The 25,297-nt window shown below is 37.5% G+C and overlaps 1 protein-coding gene across 1 annotated transcript in view; it reads right to left on the bottom strand.

Annotated features, from left to right (window-relative positions):
* Positions 1-25,297, bottom strand: part of TRIM37 (tripartite motif containing 37) — a 156,957-nt gene that overhangs the window by 120,982 nt on the left and 10,678 nt on the right. The window contains exons 3-8 of the mRNA XM_021704395.2: positions 22,218-22,258; positions 20,080-20,196; positions 15,661-15,748; positions 13,925-14,047; positions 11,985-12,108; positions 11,053-11,120 (exon numbers count right to left, since the gene is read on the bottom strand). Coding sequence (XP_021560070.1) covers positions 11,053-11,120; positions 11,985-12,108; positions 13,925-14,047; positions 15,661-15,748; positions 20,080-20,196; positions 22,218-22,258 — 561 coding nt within the window. The remainder of the gene's footprint in view (positions 1-11,052; positions 11,121-11,984; positions 12,109-13,924; positions 14,048-15,660; positions 15,749-20,079; positions 20,197-22,217; positions 22,259-25,297) is intronic.

Genomic DNA, 25,297 nt, shown 5'->3' with positions numbered 1-25,297 from the left:
AAGATGGCGGAGCAGCACGTCCCTGGGCTCACCTCTTGCCACGTGGCTGCCTAGAGAGCACCCACATCGGCATAAATAACCCAGAAAGCAGCCCCAAAACTGGCAGAACACACTCTCCGCAGCCCGGCATAGACAAGAGGCCACACCAAAGCAGATCCACCCCCTCCGATCACTCTTGGCAAGATCCCATCAAAGCGGTGCCACAAGCCTGGCAGTGCGCACGCGGCGCAGACAAGGTCCAGCACCACTCCAAAGTGAGTCCTGCCCCAGCGAGAGGGGAAGGTAACCACACACCAGTCTGACTGTGACCCCAGCAGTGGGTCTGACTGCAGGCCCCACCCACCAACAGAAGCTTCTCAGGGACAGTGCCTGAAGTTTGGTGCTACTGCATCTCTGGCAAATGCCTCGTCTGACTCAACTCAAGCCCAAGACAGCCCTGGAGCAGCCCACTAACACCACGGGCACCAGACTCTGCCTACAACAGGCAGAGAGCCATCACAGACAACAGGACTGAAGGCAAACACATCCTAGCCACAACGGTAGGACACCCCTGGAGCAACACACATAGGAGACAGCCCCTGAAGCACCAGGTTCTGGGGAACAGACATTGCACTGCAGGACCTCTTCTTCATAAAGCCACTACTTTCAAGTGCAGGAGACGTAGCTGACTTTCCTAACACAGAAAAACAGACAACACAAGAGACAGAATGAGGAGACAGAGGAATATGTCCCAAATCAAAGAACAGGACAAAATCAGAGCAGGAGACCTAAGCGAAACGGAGGTAGTATGTGTGATAGCGAATTTAAAGTAACGCTCATAAAGATACTCACTAGAATTGAGGAAGGAGTGCAGTACCTCCATGAGACCCTCCACCAAGAGAAGACATAAAAAAGAACCAATTAGAGCTACTGGCCTCACTAAATGGAAATAAAAATAGACCATCTGGAATAAATAGCAAGAAAGAGGAAGTAGAAGAAGGGATCAGCCACCCAGAGGACAGAGTCATGGAAAGCAATCAAGCTGAGCAGATGAGAGGGGGAAAAAATACACAAAATGAAAATAGACCCAGGGAACTCAGCAACACTGTCAGGCATAACAGTCGCATGATAGGGATCCCAGAAGGAGAAGAGCGAGAAAAGGGGGCAGATTTGTCTGAAGAAATAATAGCTGAAAACTTCCTGAATCTGGGGAAGGAAAGAGAAATCCAGATCCAGGAGGCACACAGAGCCCCCAACACAACCAACCCAAAGAGGTCTGCACCAAGACACAAAGTAAATAAGATGGCCAAAAGTAGTGATAGAGAGAGAATTTTAAAAGCAGCAAGAGAAAGGAAAGCAGGTACACACAAGGGAAACCCCATATGGCTATCAGTGGGTTTTTCAGCAGAAACTATGCAGGCCAGAAGAAAGTGGCATGATAAATTCCAACTACTAAAAGGAAAAAATCTACAGCCAAGAATACTCTATCCAGCAAGGCTTTCATTTAGAATAGAGGGAGAGATCGAGTTTCCCAGAAAAACAAAAATTAAAAGCAAAACCAGCCACGTCCCTGTCACACACGATGCCATCAGCCTGTGGGTCCCAAATTCACAGTCCAGCCACCCTCCTGCCCGAGTCAGCACGCACGGCCTGCCACCTGCTAAATGCCAAGTCAACACGCCTTCACCTCAGATTGCCAAGGGCTCAAACTGACACTCTTCCCCTCAAATTCCAGCCCCTGTGCTCAAGTTTGTGCACAAAAGTGGGCATAATTATAACAACAGAATGAAGCAACCCAAACATCTATTTCTGTGGAATACAGAATGGATAAAAGGAGAGTGCTAGGCTGAGAACATCTCCAACAAGCACATCAAAAGAACAATATATACAGCATGATTCTGGTTAGTTTAAAAAAAAAAAACAAAAACAAACCTGGGAAGAATAAAACAAGATGAAACCAGAGGGGGGAGACAAACCATGAGAGACTTTTTTTTTTTTTTAAAGATTTATTTATTTATTTGAGAGAGCGAGAATGAAAGAGAGTACATGAGAGGGGGGAGGGTCAGAGGGAGAAGCAGACTCCCTGCTGAGCAGGGAGCCCGATGCGGGACTCGATCCTGGGACTCCGGGATCATGACCTGAGCCGAAGGCAGTCACTTAGCCAACTGAGCCACCCAGGCGTCCCCATGAGAGACTTCTTAAGCATAGGAAAGAAACTGAGGCTTGCTGGAGGGGAGGTGGGGGGGGATGGGGTAACTGGGTGGTGGGCATGAAGGAGGACACATGATGGAATGAGCACTGGATGTTGTATGCAACTGATGAATCACTGAACTCTACCTCAAACTAGTAATACACTATATTGTTAATTAATTCAACTTAAAATTTAAAAAAAGGAACCCCCGCACAAAAAAAAAGATTTTATTTTTAAGTAATCTCTACACCCAATGTAAGGCTCAAACCCACAACTCCAAGATCAAGAGTCACTCCACCAACTGAGCCAGCCAGGCACCCTGGTCTTGCTTCTTTTCATAAATATCCTACTGATTTTTGTCTGCTAGTATATTTTTAAGATTTTGGCATTTCGTTTTCAATAAAACTGAGCTTTAATATTCCTATATTGTTCTTATGACAACTGGTTATTAATGTTACATTGTTTCAAAGAATGGTATGTAGTACTTTTGTATTTGCTAAGAAAAAATTACTTATGATAGGCAATACCTAAAGGCAGATACTTAAAGATTTGGTAAAAAATTTCCATTAGTCTGAATTTTATGCCTTTTGAAGCAGACTTATTACCAATAAAATTCACTTAATGTTTCTTGTTTAAATTATAGACATTCTATGGGCGTCTAGGTAGCTCAGTCAGTTAAGTGTCCAACTCTTGATCTCAGCTCAGGTCTTGATCTCAGGGTCATGAGTTCAAGCCCTGCACTGGGCTCCACACTGGATGTGGAGCCTACTTAATAAATAAAATAATTAAATTAATTATGTACTCTTGAGTGACTCTTGATAATTACAATTTCCTAAAAATTATCCTCTTCATGTAGATTCTACCTCAATAAAGTTGCTCATACTTGTAAAGCACATAGAACACTGTCTGGTATATAGTAAGTACTATGTAAATATTTACTTTTAAAAATTTTTATTATTTAAATTTCTACTGTATTTGTAGTCCAATTCTTCTTCCCAATATAATATTGGACACTTCTTTTTTCTTGATAACCTTGCTAAAATATCTATTTATGTTTTTCAAAGATCCAATATTAGGTATGCGGATACTCCCAACTATTTCACGACACTCTCTTCCGTGAATTTCTTCAATATCTTCACGATTTCTTTCCATTTTATGCTTCTACACTATTGTACCTTTATTGGCTTGTTCAGTTGAACACCTAACTCATTTATTCATAATTTTCTTAAACTACATTTTAGACTAAAAGTGTCCTAAATATTCCTTAGCTATGTCTGGTTATTTTAATGATTTATCATTTCTTTCTTTAAAAAAAAAAAAAAAAAGTTTTTTTTTTATTTGAAAGAGAGAGAAAGAGAAAGCACGAGCGGAGGACAGGGAGGAGAAACAGGCTGCCCACTGAGTAGGGAGCCCGATGTGGGGCTCAATCCCAGGACCCTGGGATCATGACCTGAGCCAAACACAAAAGCTTAAATGCCTGAGCCACCCAGGCACCCCAATAATTTATCATTTTTTTTTAAAGATTTTATTTATTTATCTGAGAGAGAGAGAGAGAGAGAGAGAGAGCACATGAGAGTGGGGAGAATCAGGGGCGAAGCAGACTCCCTGCCAAGCAGGGAGCCTGATGCGGGACTCGATCCAGGGACTCCAGAATCATGACCTGAGCCGAAGGCAGTCACTTAACCAACTGAGCCACGCAGGTGCCCTAATTTATCATTTCAATTGCAATGTCCTCTTTAGCTCAGGAACTATGTAGATATTTAACACCTCAGTGCATATTTACATATATATGATTTTTAAAATAATGCTTTCGTTTTTGATGTCTACCTTAACTATACTTTGGTCACAGAACATGTTCTTTATACAAATTTCTGAAATTTCTTCAGACTTCTATATACCTTAGTATATGATCAAGTACTGAAATGGTTTCATATGGACTGAAAAAGAATATGTATTCTCCATTTCTGGATTCAGGGTTCCACACATACCTTTTAGAGAAAACAACTTAATTTTTTCTTTTTCAAATATCCTCTATTCTTACACCTTTTGTTAGTTGGTGCTATCAGTTTATTAGCTATTTAATCACTCACTATAGTGATTTTATCAAAATCTCATAATTCTGTCAGTATCTGCTTTTTATTTTGAATTTATCCTAGAATACAAAATCATAACTGTCTTACCTACTTTTAAGGTAGAATGTTCCCTTTTGTCAGTGTTACTTTTCATCACTAGTAATGCTTTTCCCCCCACTTTAAATTCCTGATCATTCCCTAGATCTAGGTCTTTTTTAAACTTTATTTTATTTATTTATTTGAGAGAGAGAGCATGAGAGGGCAGAGGGTCAGAGGGAGAAGCAGACTCCCTGCTGAGTCGGGAACCTGATGTGGGACTCGATCCTGGGACTCCAGGATCATGACCTGAGCTGAAGGCAGCTGCTTAACCAACTGAGCCACCCAGGTGCCCCCCCCCGCCCCGATCTATGTCTTATTAAGTAGATCATTGTGGGATTTTTTTTTAAAGTTCAGATTAATCCATATACTCAAGATAAAAGAAAAAAATACTCAAGGGGCTCCTGGGTGGCTCAGTTGTTGGGCGTCTGCCTTCGGCTCAGGTCATGATCCCAGGGTCCTGGGATCGAGCCCCGCATCAGGCTCCCTGCTCAGTAGGAAGCCTGCTTCTCCCTCTCCCACTCCCCCTGCTTGTATTCCCTCTCTTGCTGTCTCTCTGTCAAATTAATAAATAAAATCTTAAAAAAAAAAAAACTCAATTCAAAAATGACCAAAACAAGGAACAAGAAACTGATAGGACAAACAGCAAGATATTAGACTCAAACTTCACCATATCAATAAGTACAATGAATGTGAACATCCTTAACATCCCCGTTAAAAGTCAAAGATTGTCCAACTGGATTTAAAAGACCAGAACCAATTGTATGCAGCCTACAAGACACAGACTTTAAATATTTAGAAACAAATACATTAAAAATAAAATGTCAGAATAAGATATATCATAGTTAAAGATGAAGTGACTTTTTGAAATCAAATAGATTTCGAAGCAAAAAATGTTATGAGGATAAAGAAGGTCATTTCACAGTGATAATGGGAACAATTAATCAAGAGAATACAACAATCCTAGATGTTTAGGACCCTTGTAGTATGGCTTCAAAATACATGAAGCAAAAACTGATAGAAACTGCCAAAAGACAAGACAAATACACAACTATTGCTGAAAATGTCGACAGCCCTCTCTCAATAATAAAACAAGTAGACAAAAAATTCACAATATAGTAGACCGACACAACATCACACACCACCTTAACCTCAAGACATTACAGACTATCAGAAAATCCCCCCAAATATTTGGAAACTAAATAACATTTCTGAAGGACCCATGGGTCAAAGAATAAATCACAAAGGAAAAAAATATTCTGAACACAAATGTCTCAAGTCAACAATGCCAACTTCCATCTTAAGATTTTAGAAAAAGAGCAAATTAAATGCAAAGCAAAAGAAAGAAAACAATTAGATCAAAACAAACATCAATAAAATAGAAAACAACAACTGAGAAAAACCAAAAGCTATGTCTTCGAAAACATCAACAAAAATAGATATCCTCTAGCTAGACCAATCAGGGAAAAAAGACACAAATTACCATTATCAGGAAAGAAAGAGGTGATAACACTGCATTCTACAAATATTAAAGGATAACAAGAGAATATCATGATTTTTGCACCAATAAATTTGGCAAATTCAAATGAAATAATTCCTTGAAAGACACAAACTACCAAAGCTCACTCAATAAATGAGTAATATAAGGGCACCTGAGTAGCTCAGTCAGTTAAGCATCTGACTCTTGATTTTGGCTCAGGTCATGATCTCAGGGTTGTGAGACTGAGCCCACTCTGCACTAGATGTGGAATCTGCTTAGGATTGTCTCTTCCTCTCCCTCTGCCCCTCCCCACCCCACAAACTCGCTCTAAAAAAAATAAGAATAAGAAATAAGTAATATAAACTGCTCTATATCAATTAAAGAAATTGAATTTGTAGTTGAAAACCATTCCACAAAGAAATCAAGGCCCAAATGTCTTCACTGGTGAACTGTGTCAAACCTGTACGGAACAATACCAATTCTACACAACTTCTTCCAGAAAACTGAAGAGGGCATAGTTTAAAATTCTTTGAGGCCATCATTACTCTAATAATGAAGCCAGAGAAAGATACTTTAAGAAAATCACCGTCTAATATCCCTCAGGCACAAAAATTCTAAACAAAACCTTACTTAATCAAATCCAATAATGCATTAAAAGGACAATGCATTAACCAAATCAGGGTTTTTATCCCCAAAAGTACAAAGTTGGTATAATATTAAAAAAAAAAAAAAAGTTAATAGGACGTCTAGGTGGCTCAGTTAAATGTCTGCCTTCAGCTCAGATCATGACCCCAGAATCCTGGGATGGAGCCCTGCATCGGGCTCCTTGCTCAATGGGAAGCCTGCTTCTCCCTCTGCCTGCCACCCCCCCCAGCTCATGCGCACGCGCTCTCTCTGACAAATAAATAAAATCTTTAAAAAAAAAAAAAAAAAGTTAATCTATTTAAAGAATGAAAAAAGAAAACCACATGATAATCTCAATACATGCAGAAAAGGAATTTGACAAATCCAACATTCATTCCTAATGAAAATTCTCATCAAACAGGAAAAGAATTCCAAAATCTGATAATGAATATCTACAATAGGGGCGCCTGGGTGGCTCAGCTGGTTGAACATCCGACTCTTGATCTAAGCTCAGGTCTTCATCTCACAGTTGTGGGTTTGAGCCCCACACTGGGCTCCACGCTGGGCATGGAGCCTATTAAAAAAAAAACAGATCAACAATAAACCCACTGCTAACATCATACTTAAATCAACACAATACTAGAAGTTCTGGTCAGTAAAACCTGACAGGGAACTAAATAAAAAGCAAATCAAAAAGAAAACTGTCTGTATTCAGAGATAACAAGATTATCTACAGGCAATCCCAGGAATCTACAAGATAGCAACTAGAACCAATAAATTTAGCAAGATTGAAAGATACAGGATCAATATATAAAAATCAATTACATAAGCACAAGAAATCAGAAATTAAAATTTTTTAAAAACACTACTATAGCATCAAGAATTTTGAAATACTGAATAAATCTGACATAAAATGTGAAAAACTTGTATCCTGAAAAGTACAAAACACTGCTAAGAGAAATTATAAAAGACCTAAATAAATGGAGTCTTCATGAACAAAGACTCAGTATTAAGATGTTATATCTTCCTAACTTGATTTATAGATCCAATGCAATTTCGATCAAAACCCCAAAAGTCTTTGATACAAATTAACAAGCTGATTCTAAAATTCATATAGAAATGCAAAGAACCTGTAAAGAAATGCAAAGCAACTCTAAAAAAACAAAGAGCGAAGCTGGTAAGCTAACATTACCTGTTTTATTATAAAGCTATAGTAATGAAAACAGTATAATACTATCATTAAAAATAAATAAAGCAATGGAACAGAACAGAGTCCAAAAATATACCAATGTATATACGGACAACTAATTTTTTAAAAAGATGCAAAGACAATTCAGTGAAGAAACGCTGGTCTTCAACAAATGGTGCTGGAAAAAATGGATAACCATATACCAAAAAAATTTTAAAAACTACCTTGGATTCATACCTCACATTAAAAATAAATAAATTAATTTAAAAAGACCATAAACCTAATTATAAAATCTAAAACTACAAGTTTTCTGCAAGAAAACACAGGAAAAACTTTTTATGATCTTGGGTTAGGTAAAAATTTTAGCTATGACACCAAAAGAACAAATTGATAACTTACACTTCATTAAGATCGGAACAGACACCTCAACAAAGAAAATATACAGATGGCAAATTAAGTTCAAGAAAGGATGCTTAACAGGGCTCCTGGGTGGCTCAGTCGGTTAAGCCTGCCTTCGGCTCAGGTCATGATCCCAGGGTCCTGGATCGAGCCCCGCAACGGGCTCCCTGATCAGCGGGAAGCCTGTTCTCCCTCTGCCACTCCCCCTGCTTGTGTTCCCTCTCTCTGTCAAAAAAATAAATAAAATCTTAAAAAAAAAAAAAAAAAGGATGCGTAACATCATTAGTTATAAGACACATGCGAACTAAAGCCATAATAAAATGCTATTACACTCCTATGAGACTAGTTAAAATTTTAAAAATTGAGTATATTATGTGTTGGCAATGACGTGGAGGAACTGGTACTCTCACAGACTACTGATGGAAATACAAAATGGTATGATCACTTCAGAAAATAGTTGGCAGGCACTAAAAAGTTAACCATACACCTACCAATGTACCAAGCCACTGTAGCATAGGTGGACCTAAGAGTAAAGGAAATATATGCCCATATACAAATTTGTACGTGAATGTTCATTATAACTTTATTTGTAACAGCCAAAACAGGAAGCAACCCAAATGACCATAAACAACTGAGCAGAAAAAAAAAAATGCGGCATATGCAATACAATGTGTACACACAAACACACACACACAAAGAAGGGGTGCCCGGCTGGCTCAGTCAGAAAAGCATGGGACTCCTGATCATGGGGTCATGAGTTTGAGCCCCACATTGGGTATAAACATTACTTTCATAAATAAATATTAAAAAAACCCCACAAAGGAACACTACCCACAATTAAAAAGGAAAGAACTGATACATGAAGGAATTGCAAAATAATTTTGCTGACTGAAAGAAGTCAAACAAAATAAGTACATAATATATATGATTCCAATTATAACTTAGAAAATGAAAATTTATCTATGATAGAAAGCAGACAGGTGGGTTGCCTGGAGAAGCAGGAGGAGAATTTATAAGGAAGTGCAAATAAATTTTGGGAGATAATGAATATGTTCACTATCTTGACTATGGTGACAGTTTCACAGGTATATACTTTATCACAATTTATCAAGTTATACACTTTAAATACATGCCAATTATTGTCAATTATTCTTCAATAAAGCTGTTTAAAAAAAAAAGCACACAGATCCCTAGATCCCTGCCCCTATTCCACCACAGATGGTTTAAATTTGTCTCAAAACTCCAGGAGAAAGGTGCTAGTTTATTCTCTGGAGGGGAAAAAACAATCTCTGGACTAGGGGAACATGCACAATTAAGAATATTAAAGAGAAAAACAAGAGTCTTTAAATAAATATTTACATACTGAATTCTATTAAGCTGTCAGTTAAGTGTAAAGACTGAATAAAAATATTTTCAGACATGGCAGTCTTGAAAAATTATTCTGAGGGGCACCTGGGTAGCTCCATCAGTGAAGCATCTGACTCTTGATTTCAGCTCAGGTCATGAAATCAGGGTTGTGAAATCGAGCCCTGTGTCGGGCTCCACAATGGGCATGGAGCCTCCTTAGGATTCTCTCTCTCCCTCTGCCCCCCCCCACCTCTGCCCCTCACTCTTGCTGTCTCTCTCCCTCTCTCTCTCAAAACAAAGAAAAATTTATCCTGATTAACCTTTCAGGAAAACTAAAGGAGGATATGTGATACCAAAACAAGTAAGTAAAGCAAGAGAGAGGAAGCCATGGAAATCAGGAAACATGGAATTCAACCCAAGAAATAAGTAAAAAGGGCGCCTGGGTGGCTCAGCCAGTGAAACATCTGCCTTTGGCTGGGGTCATGATCTTGGGGTGCTGGGATTGGCCTGGCGTCAAGTCGGGCTCACTGCCTACTGGGGAGTCTGCTTCTCCCTCTCCTCTGCCCCTCCCCCCAACTTGTGCTCTCTCTCCCTAATAAATAAAATCTTAAAAAAAAAAAGTAAATGGGCGCCTGGGTGGCTCAGTTGGTTAAGCAACTGCCTTCGGCTCAGGTCATGATCCTGGAGTCCCGGGATCAAGTCCCACATCGGGCTCCCTGCTCAGCGGGGGGTCTGCTTCTCCCTCTGACCCTCCTCCCTCTCATGCTCTCTGTCTCAAATAAATAAATAAAATCTTAAAAAAAAAAAAAAAAGTAAATGGAAAAAAGTACATGGAATCCCCAGGATGATAATTAAAAGAATAATCTAAGGATACAGCTATGTATCAGGCAAAGAAAGGAATTCAAGAATTCCAAAACCAAAAAAAAGACAGATTACTCTATCAACTATTATGTAACACTATACACTTTATTCATTCCCTATGTACTTCATCCCCACCTACCCCATTCTTTTTTTTTTTTTTTTTAAAGATTACATTTACTTATTTGTCAGAGAGAGAGAGAGCACAAGCAGGGGGAGCGGCAGGCAGAGAGAGAGAAGCAGGCTTCCCGCCGAGCAGGGAGCCCGATGCGGGGCTCGATCCCAGGACCCTGGGATCATGACCCGAGCCGAAGGCAGACGCTTAACGACTGAGCCACCCAGGAGTCCTCCCACCTACCCCATTCTATGAGGGCAGATGTTTTTGCCATTTTGTCCACCGCTATGTTCTGAACATCTAAAAAAAATGCCAGTTGTTTATTTGGTACATAATAAAAATTTCCTTAACAAATAAAAATGTTAATTTTACCATAAGACTCACTGTATATAATTGGCAATGTTCTATCTCAAAGTCACAACTTAAGTCACAATGTCAGAAGATTTTTATCTTTTATAGATTCACAGATTTCTATGGGCTGTTCCCCATAAAAATAATTGCATTCTTACAAAATAGAATAAATCTTATTAATTTTATCTTGTTCCCAAACATGATGGAGAAAACTTGAATCAGCTGATTCCTATTTCATAAAAATTCCCAATATAGCACACATAGATCTCCCAGTCTTCTGGTCGTACATAATCCTGTCCAAAAAAAGAATTTTTTTTAAAGCCTGTTGATAGACATTTATTATTTCATCACCTGGTGCTCTACCTCCTGAAGTAAGGATTCCAAGAGCTCTGTTTCTTGTGTTAGAGATGTCTTCTGACCTATTTAAAAACACAAAATACCAACACTCAGGCTCATTACTGGTTAAGAATGAAATTAACTTTCATTGAACATAGTCAATAACAAGGAATCAATTTCAAGTAAATAAAACTTCACTACAGCTACCCTAAAACATTTTCCCAGAGCTTTAAAAGGTTCAATCTAATATTGTAGTAGCTTTGATAAGGGAATTTCAGAATCAACCCTAACTACAATTTTAGACAAATTGCAATTCAGGTCTGTTAAATTCATCTAGAAATACAATGACAATATATTCTGGTAGGAAATTAACGTTATTGTTTCTTCCAAAGGAATATAAATATCTAGAAAAGTACATTTTTTACTCAATCAACTCTTCTGAAGTAATTCTTTCCCAGAATTTAACTAAGGCTTAAAAAGAGGAATATAGTAAGTTGGCCAGATGTTACACTACATGTCAGCAAAAGGTATGTTCTTTAAACATAAGAATCTGTATTTAAAAAAAAAAGCCCAGACAGAAATAGTCTCAAGAAGCTGGAAACACACAAGAATAAGGAATTATTATTACAGAATTACTATAGAGAAGGAACAAACTGCTTTACATGTTGGAAAAAAAAAAAAGACGATGACAAGGCAGGCATGCCTGCCAAATCAGACCATTTTCTTTGTAAATCACTAAAGAGCTAGAAGGATACATACCCATGAGTTTAGCAGAAGTTGTATCAATTATGTGTACTATTATTTGATACATTTAATAGGTGGAACTTTTACTTTTGAAAGCAATCTTTTCCAAGCCTATAACAACTCATCAACCTTTCCTCTTTTAAGACTGAACCTCAAGGAGGCTCAAAGCACCACATATTCCAACAGCATAGGAGAACACTCACCCATTAGTGTTATGAGCTTATTCTTCAGCTGTGTGTCTAACCGTGCAATCATCATCTCCACTGCATTCCTAATTTCCCGAACACGCTCATCTTTTGCATTTCGAACAGCTTCTACATTTCTTTCCTAGAAGATAAACAGGTAAAAAAAAAAAATTGAAGAATTTTTAAAACAAAAGCAAACAGACATTAATATAATCACTGCAATTATTCTTAAAGTCAGTTGATTTCCTCTTTAAAAGCTGCAACCCAGGGTGCCTGGGTGGCTCAGTCAGTTAAGCAGCTGCCTTCAGCTCAGGTCATGATCCCAGGGTCCTAGGATCAAGTCCTGCTTCGGGCTCCTTGCTCAGCGGGGAACCTGCTTGTCCTTCTGCTTGCTGCTCCCCCTGCTTGTGCTGTCAAATAAATAAATAAAATCTTAAAAAAAAAAGCTGCAACCCAATAATACTTTTTAAATGCTTATATGTCATATGACACTCACTGCTTTAAAAAATTGTGCACTGAAACAAATCAGGAACAAAGCTCGTAAATGTAAACAAAGCTTAATAAAGTACATGTTCTTGTAACAGTGAAAGATATGTAATTAAAAAATATTGGTTAGGTACCATATACAAAACACATACTCAAAGCCCCAATCATATCTGATAGAAAACCACTTCCCAAAAATAAACGAGTATAATGATGCCAGGTTCACATCCTGCAAAACCCTAAAACAAATGAAAAATTTCAAAAACCGTATCTACTCTAGTTTACAAAGTTTTAAATTTTTTCAGAAGAAAAAAAAGATTTTCAAAGATTGCAGAGTACACTGCAGATTTCATAAAAACATACCACCAAAAATAGAAAGCAATCTTTCCTATACTTATTGTTATTACAAATACAAGCAGTGAGGGCGCCTGGGTGGCTCAGTTGGTTAAGCGACTGCCTTCGGCTCAGGTCATGATCCTGGAGTCCCGCATCGGGCTCCCTGCTCGGCAGGGAGTCTGCTTCTCCCTCTGCCCCTCCCCCCTCTCCTGTGCTCTCTCTCATTCTCTCTCTCTGAAATAAATAAATAAAATCTTTAAAAAAAAAAAAAAAAACAACAAATACAAGCAGTGAGAATTTCAACATTAGAACACCCTCCCTAACAACCATATTATGTTGCCAAGAGAAAATAATAGAAAAAAAGGTAGTTAGATGAAGTCCAAAGAGAAGCCATTCAGCTTGTTTATATTCCAAAATTACTTCGTAGGTAGCATATATGTAACTCAGAAACATTACTTTTTGTATAAGAAATGTTATAAAACAATGGTTTGAATCTTGATTCCTGAGAGGGTAAAACGAAGACATCTTAAGTTAGGGATGGTCCTCAAACCTCACTAGTTACAACTATCATTCTGGCAACTTTAAACAAAATATATTCCAAAAGCATATTCGGTGCTTAAATGTTTGAAACTTATCACATTTCCTCAAATAAATACTACAAATGGTAAATACCTCACCAAAGCTGTTTGACACATAAAGTATCTGAAGAGTAGCGTTAAATATTACTCTTTCAATTCTGTAGAGTTCGAATTCAAAACATCAGAAATAGTTCATTCACTGGTAGCAAAAACACTCCCAAAAGCTGAGGGTCCAAAGAACGAATGACTTAATCACTTTGTAAAAGTCAATATTGACTCTTTAGGAGTCGGTTACTGACTCCTTGTATCAAACAGCTTATTTAACACATTCATTTTCTGTTTCTACATAAGAAAAGGCAATTCTCTGGCTCCAAATGTGGAAAAGGCCAGGGGTTTGGATACAAATTCCTCAGCTAGTTTGAGGTTGGTGAAACGGACTATAAACAGATCTTATCAGATTTTCAATGTTGATTGCAACATAATTGATGTATATCATAAAAAAATATATATTACACAGGTTAGACTATAAAATGGATAATGATCTTTCAGTAGCAGTCTTACCACTTCTTGAACTAAGCTGATCAGTTCCATGAGACGCCGACGAAGTTTGGCTACCTCTTCGTTCACTTTAGTAACATGCTGCTCATAAATTTCTGCCAAAGGTTTAAAGGTATGTCCACCATGCTATTTAAATTAATAAAAATAATTTTAGAACATTTTCTTTTATCTCAACCATTTATACTTCTTTATTAACACTCCATGGATGCTAATAAACTGGTAAATATTTTCAAATGAATTTTTTCTGGCTGTCTTTCCTTTGTTAAAATCAATGAGAGCTTTCTTAAAATCATGTGGCCCATATAGGAAATCCTTAAAATTGCAGATAAAGAACTTTAGCAAAACATTTACACTTATCTAGAAATTTGTACTCATTAGAAAGAACCAAAATCTTTAACCATGGCTCAAACCATCTGACACAACTTTATCTGCCACTCTCTTCTTGGTCAGCACTAGCCTTTTTCATGTTTTCAAAGTTCTTTTCATTAGGCCTTTGCAAAATTATCTCCTTCTTGGGTGCCTGGGTGGCTCATTCGGTTCAGCATCCAACTCTTGATTTCAGCTCGGGTCACGAGATCGAGCCCTCCATCGGGCTCTGTGCTCAGCATGGGGTCTGCTTGGGATTCTCTCCCCCCTCCCACTCTCCCACTCGTGCTGTCTCTCTAAAATGAATAAATCTTAAAAAAAGAAAAAAAGAAACTGCCTATTAACACATAAGTTCTTACTAGAACTGTCTTGTTCAACCAAAGCACCCAACCATGGTCTCTAAGATAAAAAAGATGTAGATTTTTGCATGTCCACTTAAATATGGAAAAGAATGTTTCCATTGCTTCTTACTAAACCCATGTATTTAAGTACTAAATTGTAAGAATTCAATTTTTTGTACTCATCACATTAGTTTTCAAATATTAACAGAAAACTCTCTAAATTGAGCTCTACTCAACCAAGTTGCCTGTCATTCTCTCCCTAAAATATGCTGAAGCCCAAAGAATGATTAATTTTTTTTTTTTTAAGTAAGTTCCACACCCAGCATGGAGCCCAACTCAGAGCCTGAGCTGAGATGGATGCCTAACTGACTGAGCTACCCAGGCGCCCCAAGAATGATCAATTCTTATTGCTAACAGATATGTCTAGTTGTCTAGCAACTTCTGCTCCCACTATAACCAACTCTCCCCACCAAGAACCCATTGTGTTTATTTTCAAGCCTATTTACATTTTTAATTAGGTATTAATTAAACAACAGACATAACTGTGAAATAAAAAGCTATTTCCAGGAAAACTAAGTTGAGTGTTTTAGACTTGATAAAATGTATGATGCCTTAAAAAACAACTTTTGAATTAGAAGGGAAAAAGGAAAAAACACAATGATAAGGATCCAGATGTTTGCATTCATATTGTTTCACAAATATCTAAAGTTGTTGTTCCAAAGAAAACCTAAACTGGAATTGTGGCCAGGACATTAGATCAACTGGCCTTTAATCAAAGATAAGACTTTGATCCTACAACAAAAGATTTGCAAATAAATATTTACATGTTTTCAATTAAAATAATGTTTCTGTAAGAGGTGCACATTCCACATCAACATCTCCCACAAAGGAAGGTTGTGGTATGATAGCTTCTACTATAAATCAGATGCATTTAAATTTCATTCTATAAGCAGAGTAAATTAATATTATTCTCTATCTAAATCAAACAAATATTTCTAGCTAAAAGTAATATGCTAAATATTTTCTGCTCACCATTCCTCCCCAAAGTGCACACTGATGGCAGATACACTTCTTACAAGTCCAGCAAAATACACTAAGTTTTTCATGGTGATTTTCACATCTATATATTATGAAAAGAAAATATAGATTAAATTAAATAAATTAAAATTATAACATAATTACCTCAACAAATTCCTAAGTTTGGGAAACAGGTTAGTCAATTTTAAACAATTATATCTCAGGAAACAATATAAAATGCATTCCATGCTTCTACAAATTAAGCTAAAATAAATCACATGTGGACACAAAATTTTTTTAAGTATTGTTTTCATTAATTTATAAAGACTTTAGAATCGTGAAAAATGCAGACTAATTTCTAAATAAAGTACAAATATAACATTTTCTAGCATCACTATAGATAAGTTCTAACTTACTACATTTTGAGCAAATCACATTATGAGTCTATACCTACATGAGTATGTATGCATATACAAAAATTTGCCCCACATGTGACCAATGCTAACAATAATCAAGACACGTGCAATTGTATAATGTAATACCATATCCTCATAAGAAATGAACAACTCAATTTTAAAAAATGAGTTTCCCGGGCGCCTGGGTGGCTCAGTCGTTAAGCATCTGCCTTCGGCTCGGGTCATGATCCCAGGGTCCTGGAATCGAGTCCCACATCGGGCTCCCTGCTCGGCGGGAAGCCTGCTTCTCCCTCTCCCACTCCCCCTGCTTGTGTTCCTGCTCTCGCTGTCTGTCTCTCTGTCAAATAAATAAATAAAATCTTTAAAAAAAAAAAAAAGAGTTTCCCCTTAAATCCACATGTAAAACATGAATATGAACCAAACTGCATCCTCCCAAATGCCTATGTTGAAGCTCTAATGTAAATGTATTTGGAGATAGGGCCTTTAAGGAGGTAATGAAGGTTATATGAGGTCATAGGTTGGTACCCTAATCCAACAAAACTGGTCTGTCCAAGAAGAGAAAGATATCAGAAGTGTGCACACACAGAGAAAAGGTCCTGTGAGGACACAGCGAGGAAGAGCCCTAATCCAAGTCAAAGAGAAACCAACCCTCATAATACCTTAACCTTAAACTTCCAGCCCCAAAGCCATGAGAAAATATATTTCTGTTATGTAAGCCATCCAGTCTGGGGTGTTGTTATGGCAGCCCTAGCATATAAACACCTTTAGCTTTTATCATACGCAAAATTTAACTCAGAGTAGGTCAAAGACCTAAACATAAGACCTAATCAAAGACTTTGATCCTACAACAAAAGATCTGCAAATGAATATACATTTTCTATGTTCTCATATAATGTAATTCTTAGAAGAAAACACAGGGGAAAAGCTTTATGATATTGGATTTCGAAATTATTTCTTAAAGAGGACACCAAAAGCACATGCAACAGAGACAAAAATAAATAAATCGAAATATATAAAAATTTAAAATTTCTGGGGGTGCCTGGATGGCACAGTTAAGTATCCAACTCTTGGTTTCAGCTCAGGTCGTGATCTCATGGTTGTGAGATTAAGCACCATGTTGGGCTCCGAGCTCAGTGAGTCTGCATGAGATTCTCTGCATGAGAATTCTCTCTCCCTCTCCCTCTGCCCTTTTAGCTGTGTGCTCCTTCTCTCTAAAATACATAAATAAACCTTAAAAAAAAAAACTAAACTTCTGTACCTCAAAGGACACAATAAACAAAGGGCAATCTATGGATTAAGAGACTGTATTTGCCAATCATATATCTGATAAGGAGTTAATATCCAAAATATATAAAGAACTCCTACAATTCAACAACAGAAAACAACCAAAAAAACCCCCAAACACCTGATTAAAATATGGGCAAAGGACGTAAAAGACACTTTTCTCCAAAGATGTACAAATAAATAACCAATAAGCATTATGAAAATCATCCAAATCATCAGATAAATGCAAATCAAAACCACAAGACATTTCCTCATACCCATTAGGATGGCTACCATCAAAAAAATAAAACAAGTGTTGGCCAGAATGTGGAGAAACTGGAATCCTGTACATTGCTGGTAGGAATGTAACATGGTACAGCTGCCACAGAAAACAGTATGAAGGGGCGCCTGGGTGGCTCAGTCGTTAAGCGTCTGCCTTCAGCTCAGGTCATGATCCCAGGGTCCTGGGACTGAGCCCCACATCGGGCTCCCTGCTCGGCGGGAAGCCTGCTTCTCCTTCTCCCACTCTCCCTGCTTGTGTTCCCTCTCTTGCTGGGTCTCTCTCTGTCAAATAAATAAATAAAATCTTTAAAAAAAAAAAGAAAAAGAAAACAGTATGAAAGTTCTTCAAAATATTTAAAACAGAATTCCATATAATCCAGCAATATCACTGCCGGGTATATATCCAAAAAAGGGGTGCCTAGCTGGCTCAGCCAGTAGGGTGTGCAACTCTTGATCTCGAGCTCCACATTGAGGTGTAGAGATTACTTAAAAATCTTAAAAAAAAAAAAAAAAAAAGAAGAAGAGAAAAAAATTGAAGGCAAGATCTAGAAAAAATGAACATCCATGATCATAAGCAGCATTGTTCCCAAGAGCCCAAAAGTGGAAGCAATCCAAATGTCCATCAACAGATAATGGATAACAAAATGTGATATATATATACATGATGTACTATTAATCAGCCTTAAAAAGGAATGAAATTTTGATATAAACTACATTACGTAAAGTCAAGGAAGACAGTTGCAAAAAGACAAAACTGTGTGATTTTACTTACATGAGCAATCTAGAGTAGTCAAACTTATAGAAACAAAAAGTGAAATGGTGGTTGCCAGGGTTGGTGGAAGGAGAAATGGGGAATTATTGTTTAATGGGTAGAGTTTCAGATTTGCAAGATGAAAAAGTTCTGGGGCCTAGTATACAATGTGAATATATTTAACACTACTGAACTATAAGCTTAAAAATGGTTAAGAAGTAAATTTTATATAATGTGTATTTTACTACACTTAAAAAAAAATGGGGGCTCTAGGTAGCTCAGTCGGTTAAGCATCTGCCTTCAGCTCAGGTCATGATCCCAGGGTCCTGGGATCGAGCCCCACATTGGGCTCCTTTTCAGTAGGGAGCCTGCTTGTCCCTCTCCCTCTGCCTGCCACTCCCCCTGCTTGTGCTCTCTCTCTGTCAAATAAAATCTTAAGAAAAATTTTTTTTAAGTTTTCTGTTGCCTATAAAAGAGACACACTGGGGTGCCTGGGTGACTCACTCGGTTAAGCGTCTGCCTTAGGCTCAGATCATGACCCCAGGGTCCTGGGATCGAGCCCTGCATCAGGCTCCCTGCTCAGCAGGGAACCTGCTTCTCTCTCTCTCTCTCTCCCTCTGTGCTCTCTCTCTCAAATAAATAAATAAAACCTTTAAAAAAAAAAAAAAAAAAGGAGACACACTGTTGCATTTCTTAAAAAGCTTCTCACTAGGGGTGCCTAGGTGGCTCAGTCAGTTGAGTGTCCAACTCTTGATTTCAGCTCAGGTCATGATCTCAAGGTTGTGAGACCGAGCACCGTGTCAGGCTCCGCACTCAGTGGGGAGTCTGCTTCTCTCCTCCCTGTCCCTCTGCCCCTCCCCCCATGTGCTCTTTCTAATAAAAGAAAAAGAAAAAAAAGCTTCTCACTAATGAACTACACTGAGCTTAAATAACCTCAACAGGTCTATATTTTCTATTTCTCATAATAAAAGTGTAAAAAAAAAACAGCATATTAGATACTACCTGGAAGCTCATTTAGGCTGACTTCCACACTACCAAATTTAGAACACAGCTTTTATAATATAGGAAATTTATCAAAACAATTCTTGGGGCGCCTGGGTGGCTCAGATGGTTAGGCGTCTGCCTTTGGCTCAGGTCATGATCCCAGGGTCCTGGGATCGAGTCCCGCATCGGGCTCCCTGCTCCTTGGGAGCCTGCTTCTCCCTCTGCCTCTCTCTCTCTGTCTCTCATGAATAAATAAATAAAAAAAAAAAAAAAAAAAAAAAAACAATTCTTTATCAATGGCCTATATACACCTGCAGCAAACCAAGGGAAGAGAGGCCAGCAGGCATCTAGCAGTTCTACTCCTTTCATGAGAGGCTCTCATAAAAGGAGCCAATCAAGAATTAGAAGGGTCTTTCAAAACAGTGATACCCATACCATGCCAGAAGAAAAATAAGTATTCACCTAAAACAAAAAAGAAACTTTCAATAGTGTAATTAAAATAATATATGGTAGGGGCGCCTGGGTGGCTCAGTCGGTTGAGCATCTGCCTTCAGCTCAGGTCATGATCCCGGGGTCTTGGAATCAAGCCCCGAGTCCAGCTCCCTGCTCAGCAGGGAGCCTGCTTCTCCCTCTCCCATTCCCCTGCTTGTACTCTGTCAAATAAATAAAATCTTTAAAAAATAAAATAACATAGAGCAACATCTATGAAATACTTGAAGAAAGAAATTGAGGGCATACTTGTCCTTTTCATTTTCTTCATGTTTGGTGAGACTGCAGAGTTGAAGAGTATCAAGCTGCTGTGTTACTTCCTCTGCCCAACGACAGTTTACTAGTTCTCGTAGCTGGAGTGGAGCACTGGGAAAAAAAAAATATGTACATATATTCTGATTCAGGAATTTGAGACTATTTTTTAATATAAACACATTCCAAAGGTAATCACGCAAGATGATGAGTGTGTTAATTAAATCAACAGAGGGAAACTTTTCACAATGTATACATATAAAAAACCATCACATTGTACACTTTAAATATCTTACAATTTTATTTGCCGACTATACCTCAAAATACTAAAAACACAATTACCATATAATCCAGCAATACCATTTCTGGGTATATATCCAAAAAAAACTGAAGGCAGGTCTAGAAAAGATGAACACCCATGATCATAGCAGCATTATTCACAATAAGCCCAAAAGTGGAAGCAATCAAAATGTCCATCAACAGATGAATGGATAAACAAAATGTGATACATGTACATGATGGAATATTAACCAACCTTAACAAGGAATGAAACTCTGACATATGCTACAACATGCATAAACCTTAAGGACATTACACAGAGTGAAAGAGGATAGTCGTAAAAAAAGAAATTATCAAACACATTCCTCAAAACAGAGCTAACAATCATACTCATACCATATTATTATTAAAATAAAACAGACTCAATGAAAAGTATGGTTTACAACTTATTTTTACCTTAATAGGTCATTTACAAAAAAAAAAAAATTCAGATTACAGACTGAATTCTAAATTCCTCAGTCTAAAATTATACTGTCCAAAATGAGAGCCACCAGTCACATGTGACTATTTAAAATTCAAATTAATTAAAATTAAATAAGAATAAAATTTCATTATAGTCACACTAGACAAATTTCAAGTGCTCAATTGCCACATGTACCTAGTGGAATTGGACAGCAAAGCTATAGACATTTCCATCATTATGGAAAGTTTATTTGATAGTGCTGGTTTTCTTAAAAGTTAGTATGAAAAAAGTAAACAATACATGATGAAAATGGGCAATCAAATGAGGTGAAGAGGTAGTATAAGCAAAAAAGAAATATAAGTAGCTAAATGCTTCAAAAGATGCTCAGTTTCAATCATTTTTTTAAAAAGCATATTAAAAACAAGATGCCTTTTTTCATTTAATGGAATGACAAAAAAAGACTTATAATAATCAGTATTGACAAGAATGTGAGAAAAAGGCAATTTTGTATCTATTATTAGGAATGTAAAATGGTAAAAACCTTTCTTTCAATGTAATCTATCATAATTATATGAAAAAACCAAAAGTGGAAACCACCTAAATGTCTCTGAATATAAGCATAAATAAAACATACAGTTATAGATTATTCACACCTCCTTAAAAATGACACGTATACATATCAAAGTCCCACCATATTTTACATGAAAAAAAAAATCCAAAATAGTATATCATTTGCGTGTTTTAAGAAAAAAATTTATATGTATACATATCAGTATACTCCTAGAAAAATGTCTAGAAGAATAGATATGAAATCTAACCATTTCTTTTGAAAGTGTCATTTAATGAAAAGATCAGGCAGGGAGTATCAGAAATAGAAGACTTTTTATTTTATTTATCTGTATTAATTAGAAAACTTTTCAATTTTAGGGGCGGCTGGGTAGCTTAGTCGGTTAAGCATCCGACTCTTGATTTCGGCTCAGGTCATGATCTCAGGGTCATGGGTAGAGCCTGCTTAAGATTCTCTCTCCCTCTATCCGCCCCCCCCCACCCACTCATGCAGGTTCATGCTCTCAAATAAATCTTTAAAAAAAAATTCTTTCCTCATCTCCTTCTGCTCCTCCCCCTCCCTCTCTAAAAAAAAAAAGAAAACTTTTCAATTATAAAAAGTTGTTACACAACGCTACTCTAGTAAACAGTGTAATCCATTCTGCATAATTCTGAGTCAGATAAATTAGTTTGCATTTCTTTATCTGCACAGGTTATTTTCTTTTCAACTGTATTCACAAAGAGGAGAAATGTGGTAGGATGCAGAAAAACTGAATATTACGGCATACTCTAATCCCATCACCTTACTATTTTCCAAATTCACCAATAATCATAGCAAAGCACTTACCGGCAATGAGGGCATTGAGCTCTCTGCTCTGTCAGCCAGCGCTAAGGAGGCAAAAAATTAGATTTTGATTACAGAAACATTACTTTAATTTGTACATACTGAATACTTACATACCAAATTTAATGAGTTTAACTCTGTAGTGCCTGAATTAATTATAAAGGTACTTATAGAAATAGCAGATAATCAATCTACTGTCTCCTCATTATCATCATGACGGGGACAAATTTTCAAAGGGACAGAACTCATTCCAAAATAGTTAAGAAGCTATTTTCTCATAGGAAAGAAAGTGATCCTGAGACTATCTGGATCCCACAAGGAAGATGTTGATAATCTTCACAAAAACAATGATACAGTAACCACCACTCTAAAAATAAACCAGTGATGATTAACTTCTAACTAACCTCTCATAAAATCCCTGAGAAAGTCTAAGGTGCTATTAAACTCCTTTCTGAAAAGTAAACTAATTTTGAAGAATATATAATATGGGTATATAAATTAGACCTAAAATATAAAAAGCAATACAAAACTTCATGTCTTAAGAGTTCTATAGTTCAGTAATATAATATCTGCATAATTTGGTTTCTTCACAATTATAGAAAGCTTTTATAAGAGAACAATATCTCTACTAAACTTCAAATTTTATTAATTTAATCATTTTAATTAATTACTGGATAGGGAACAGTTTTATATCATATACAAAGGAGACACTAAGATTTTCTGAATACCTTTCCAAAAACAATAGCTTCCTGGTTAAATATTAAATGTTTTAATTGACTAGTAAATGTTTCAAGGTAAGTAACTATAATCCCATACCTATGTACTGCCCATGGCTGTTATTTCTATTTATCCCTTTCTACTTCTATAAAAGAACATAAGCTTTTAAAGTCAAATAATTAACTCAGAAATGAAACTCCCAAGGAAACCTTAAAGGATTATAAAAGATAAAACATAATAAAGAAAAGGGTACTTTACAGTAAAGAATATAAAGCTGGAAGAAAAAGAAAATAGACACAAAAGGATTTCTCTCTTCTTAATAACCTTGAAGATAATTTCTTTGGTCCCTCAGCAAACATAAGATTTGGGTCAGGTTTTGTACTCTCAAACAATGCTCAGCTAAATCCACAGTACTCTTTTAGGGCTGGTTTCAGCCCACACCCCTCTAGTCTCATCTTCTACCTCACTCTAGGGGACCCAACAAGGTTAAGCTTTTAGGTATATTTCCTCTCTCTGCCCAGGATATTCTTCAACACCTCTCTTCAACTGTATTATTCCTACTCATCCTTTAGATTTCAGTTTATACGTCACTGCCTCCAGAAAGCTTGCCCTGACTCTCTACAGATTACCATAGCAACCTGTACTTCTCCCTTCACTGTCCTTTAACACTTTATTACACTGACTTATTTGTTGGGTTTCCTTTGCCCTGCTACACTATAAGCTCTATAAAAGTTGGGGCTGGGGCACCTGGGTGGCTCAGTCAGTTAAGCATCCAACTCTTGATTTCAGCTCAGGTCATGATCTCAGGGTTGTGAGATGGAGTCCCATGTCAGGCTCTGCACTCAGTGTGGTGTCTGCTTGAGATTCTCCCCTTTCCTCTCCTTCTGCCCCTCCCCAACCGCTTGTATGTGAGTACTCTCTAAAATAAATAAAATCTTAAAAAAAAAAAGTTGGGAGTGATAGGGAGTGACCAGTCCATATTTTTATTTTTTATTTGGGGGGGGGTTAGTAAAGAGAATCATGCTGTATATATTGTTCTTTGATGTGTTTGTTGGAGATGTTCTCAGCCTAGCACACTCCTTTTACCCATTATACATTCCACAGAGTTAGTGTCACTATTTGGGTTGCTTCATTCTGCTGTTATAATTATGTCCACTTTTGTGCACAAACTTGAGCACAGGGGTTGGAATTTGAGGGGAAGAGCATCAGTTTGAATCCTGTTCTCAGGTGATGTGTTGACTTGCACTGAGTAGGTGGCAGGCAGTGCATGCTGACTCGGGCAGAAAGGCAGCTGGACTGTGGATTTGGGACCCACCGGCCAATGGCATCATTTGTGATAGGAACGTGGCTGGTTTTGCTCCTGGTCATGAATTCCCTTAACTTTTGTTTTTCTGGGAAACTCTACTTCTCCTTCTATTCTGAATGAAAGCCTTACTGGATAGAGTATTCCTGGCTGCAGATTTTTTCCTTTTAGCGTTTTGAATATATCATGCTGCTCCCTTCTGGCCTTCAAAGTTTCTGATGAAAAATCCACTGATAGCCTTATGAGGTTTCCTTTGTATGTAACTGCTTTCCTTTCTCTTGCTGCTTTTAAAATTCTCTCTTTATCACTACTTTTGGCCATCTTATTTACTTTGTGTCTTGTTGCAGACCTCTTTGGGTTGGTTTTATTGGGGGCTCTCTGTGCCTCCTGGATCTGGATTTCTCTTTCCTTCCCCAGATTCAGGAAGTCTTCAGCCATTATTTCTTCAAATAAATCTTTTGCCCCCTTTTCTCTCTCTCTTTATGCGATCCCTATCATGCGACTGTTAAGCTTGACAGTATCGCTGAGTTTCCTGGGTCTATTCTCATTTCGTGTATATTTTTTCCCCTCTCACCTGCTCAGCTTGATTACTCTCCATTACCCCATCCTCCAGGTTGCTGATCCATTCTTTTACTTCCTCTTGTTTGCTATTTATTCCAGGTGGTCTATTTTTAATTTTATTTAGTGCATTATCTCTAATTGGTTCTTTTTCCTATCTCTTTGTGGAGGGTCTCATGGAGGTCCTCCACTCCTTTCTCAATTCTAGTGAGTATCTTTATGAGCAATACTTTAAATTCACTATCAGACATATTACTTATCTCCATTTGGTTTAGGTCTCTTGCTAGGATTTTGTGCTGCTCTTTCATTGGGGACATATTCCTCTGTCTCCTCATTCTGTTTATTACTGTGTCCGTTTCTACATGTCAGAAAAGTCAGCTATGTATCCCGCACTTAAAAGTAGTGGCTTTATGAAGAGGTCCTGTAGTGCCCCGCAGTGCTGTGTCTCCTCTTCACCAGAAAATGGTGCTTCAGGGGTGACTCCTATATGTGTTGCTACAGGGTG

Source organism: Neomonachus schauinslandi, chromosome 15 (genome assembly GCF_002201575.2).
Source record: "Neomonachus schauinslandi chromosome 15, ASM220157v2, whole genome shotgun sequence".
Classification (NCBI taxonomy): domain Eukaryota; kingdom Metazoa; phylum Chordata; class Mammalia; order Carnivora; family Phocidae; genus Neomonachus; species Neomonachus schauinslandi.
The sequence above is the reverse complement of the archived record's forward strand: the minus strand, read 5'-3'. Positions and strand labels throughout refer to the sequence as shown.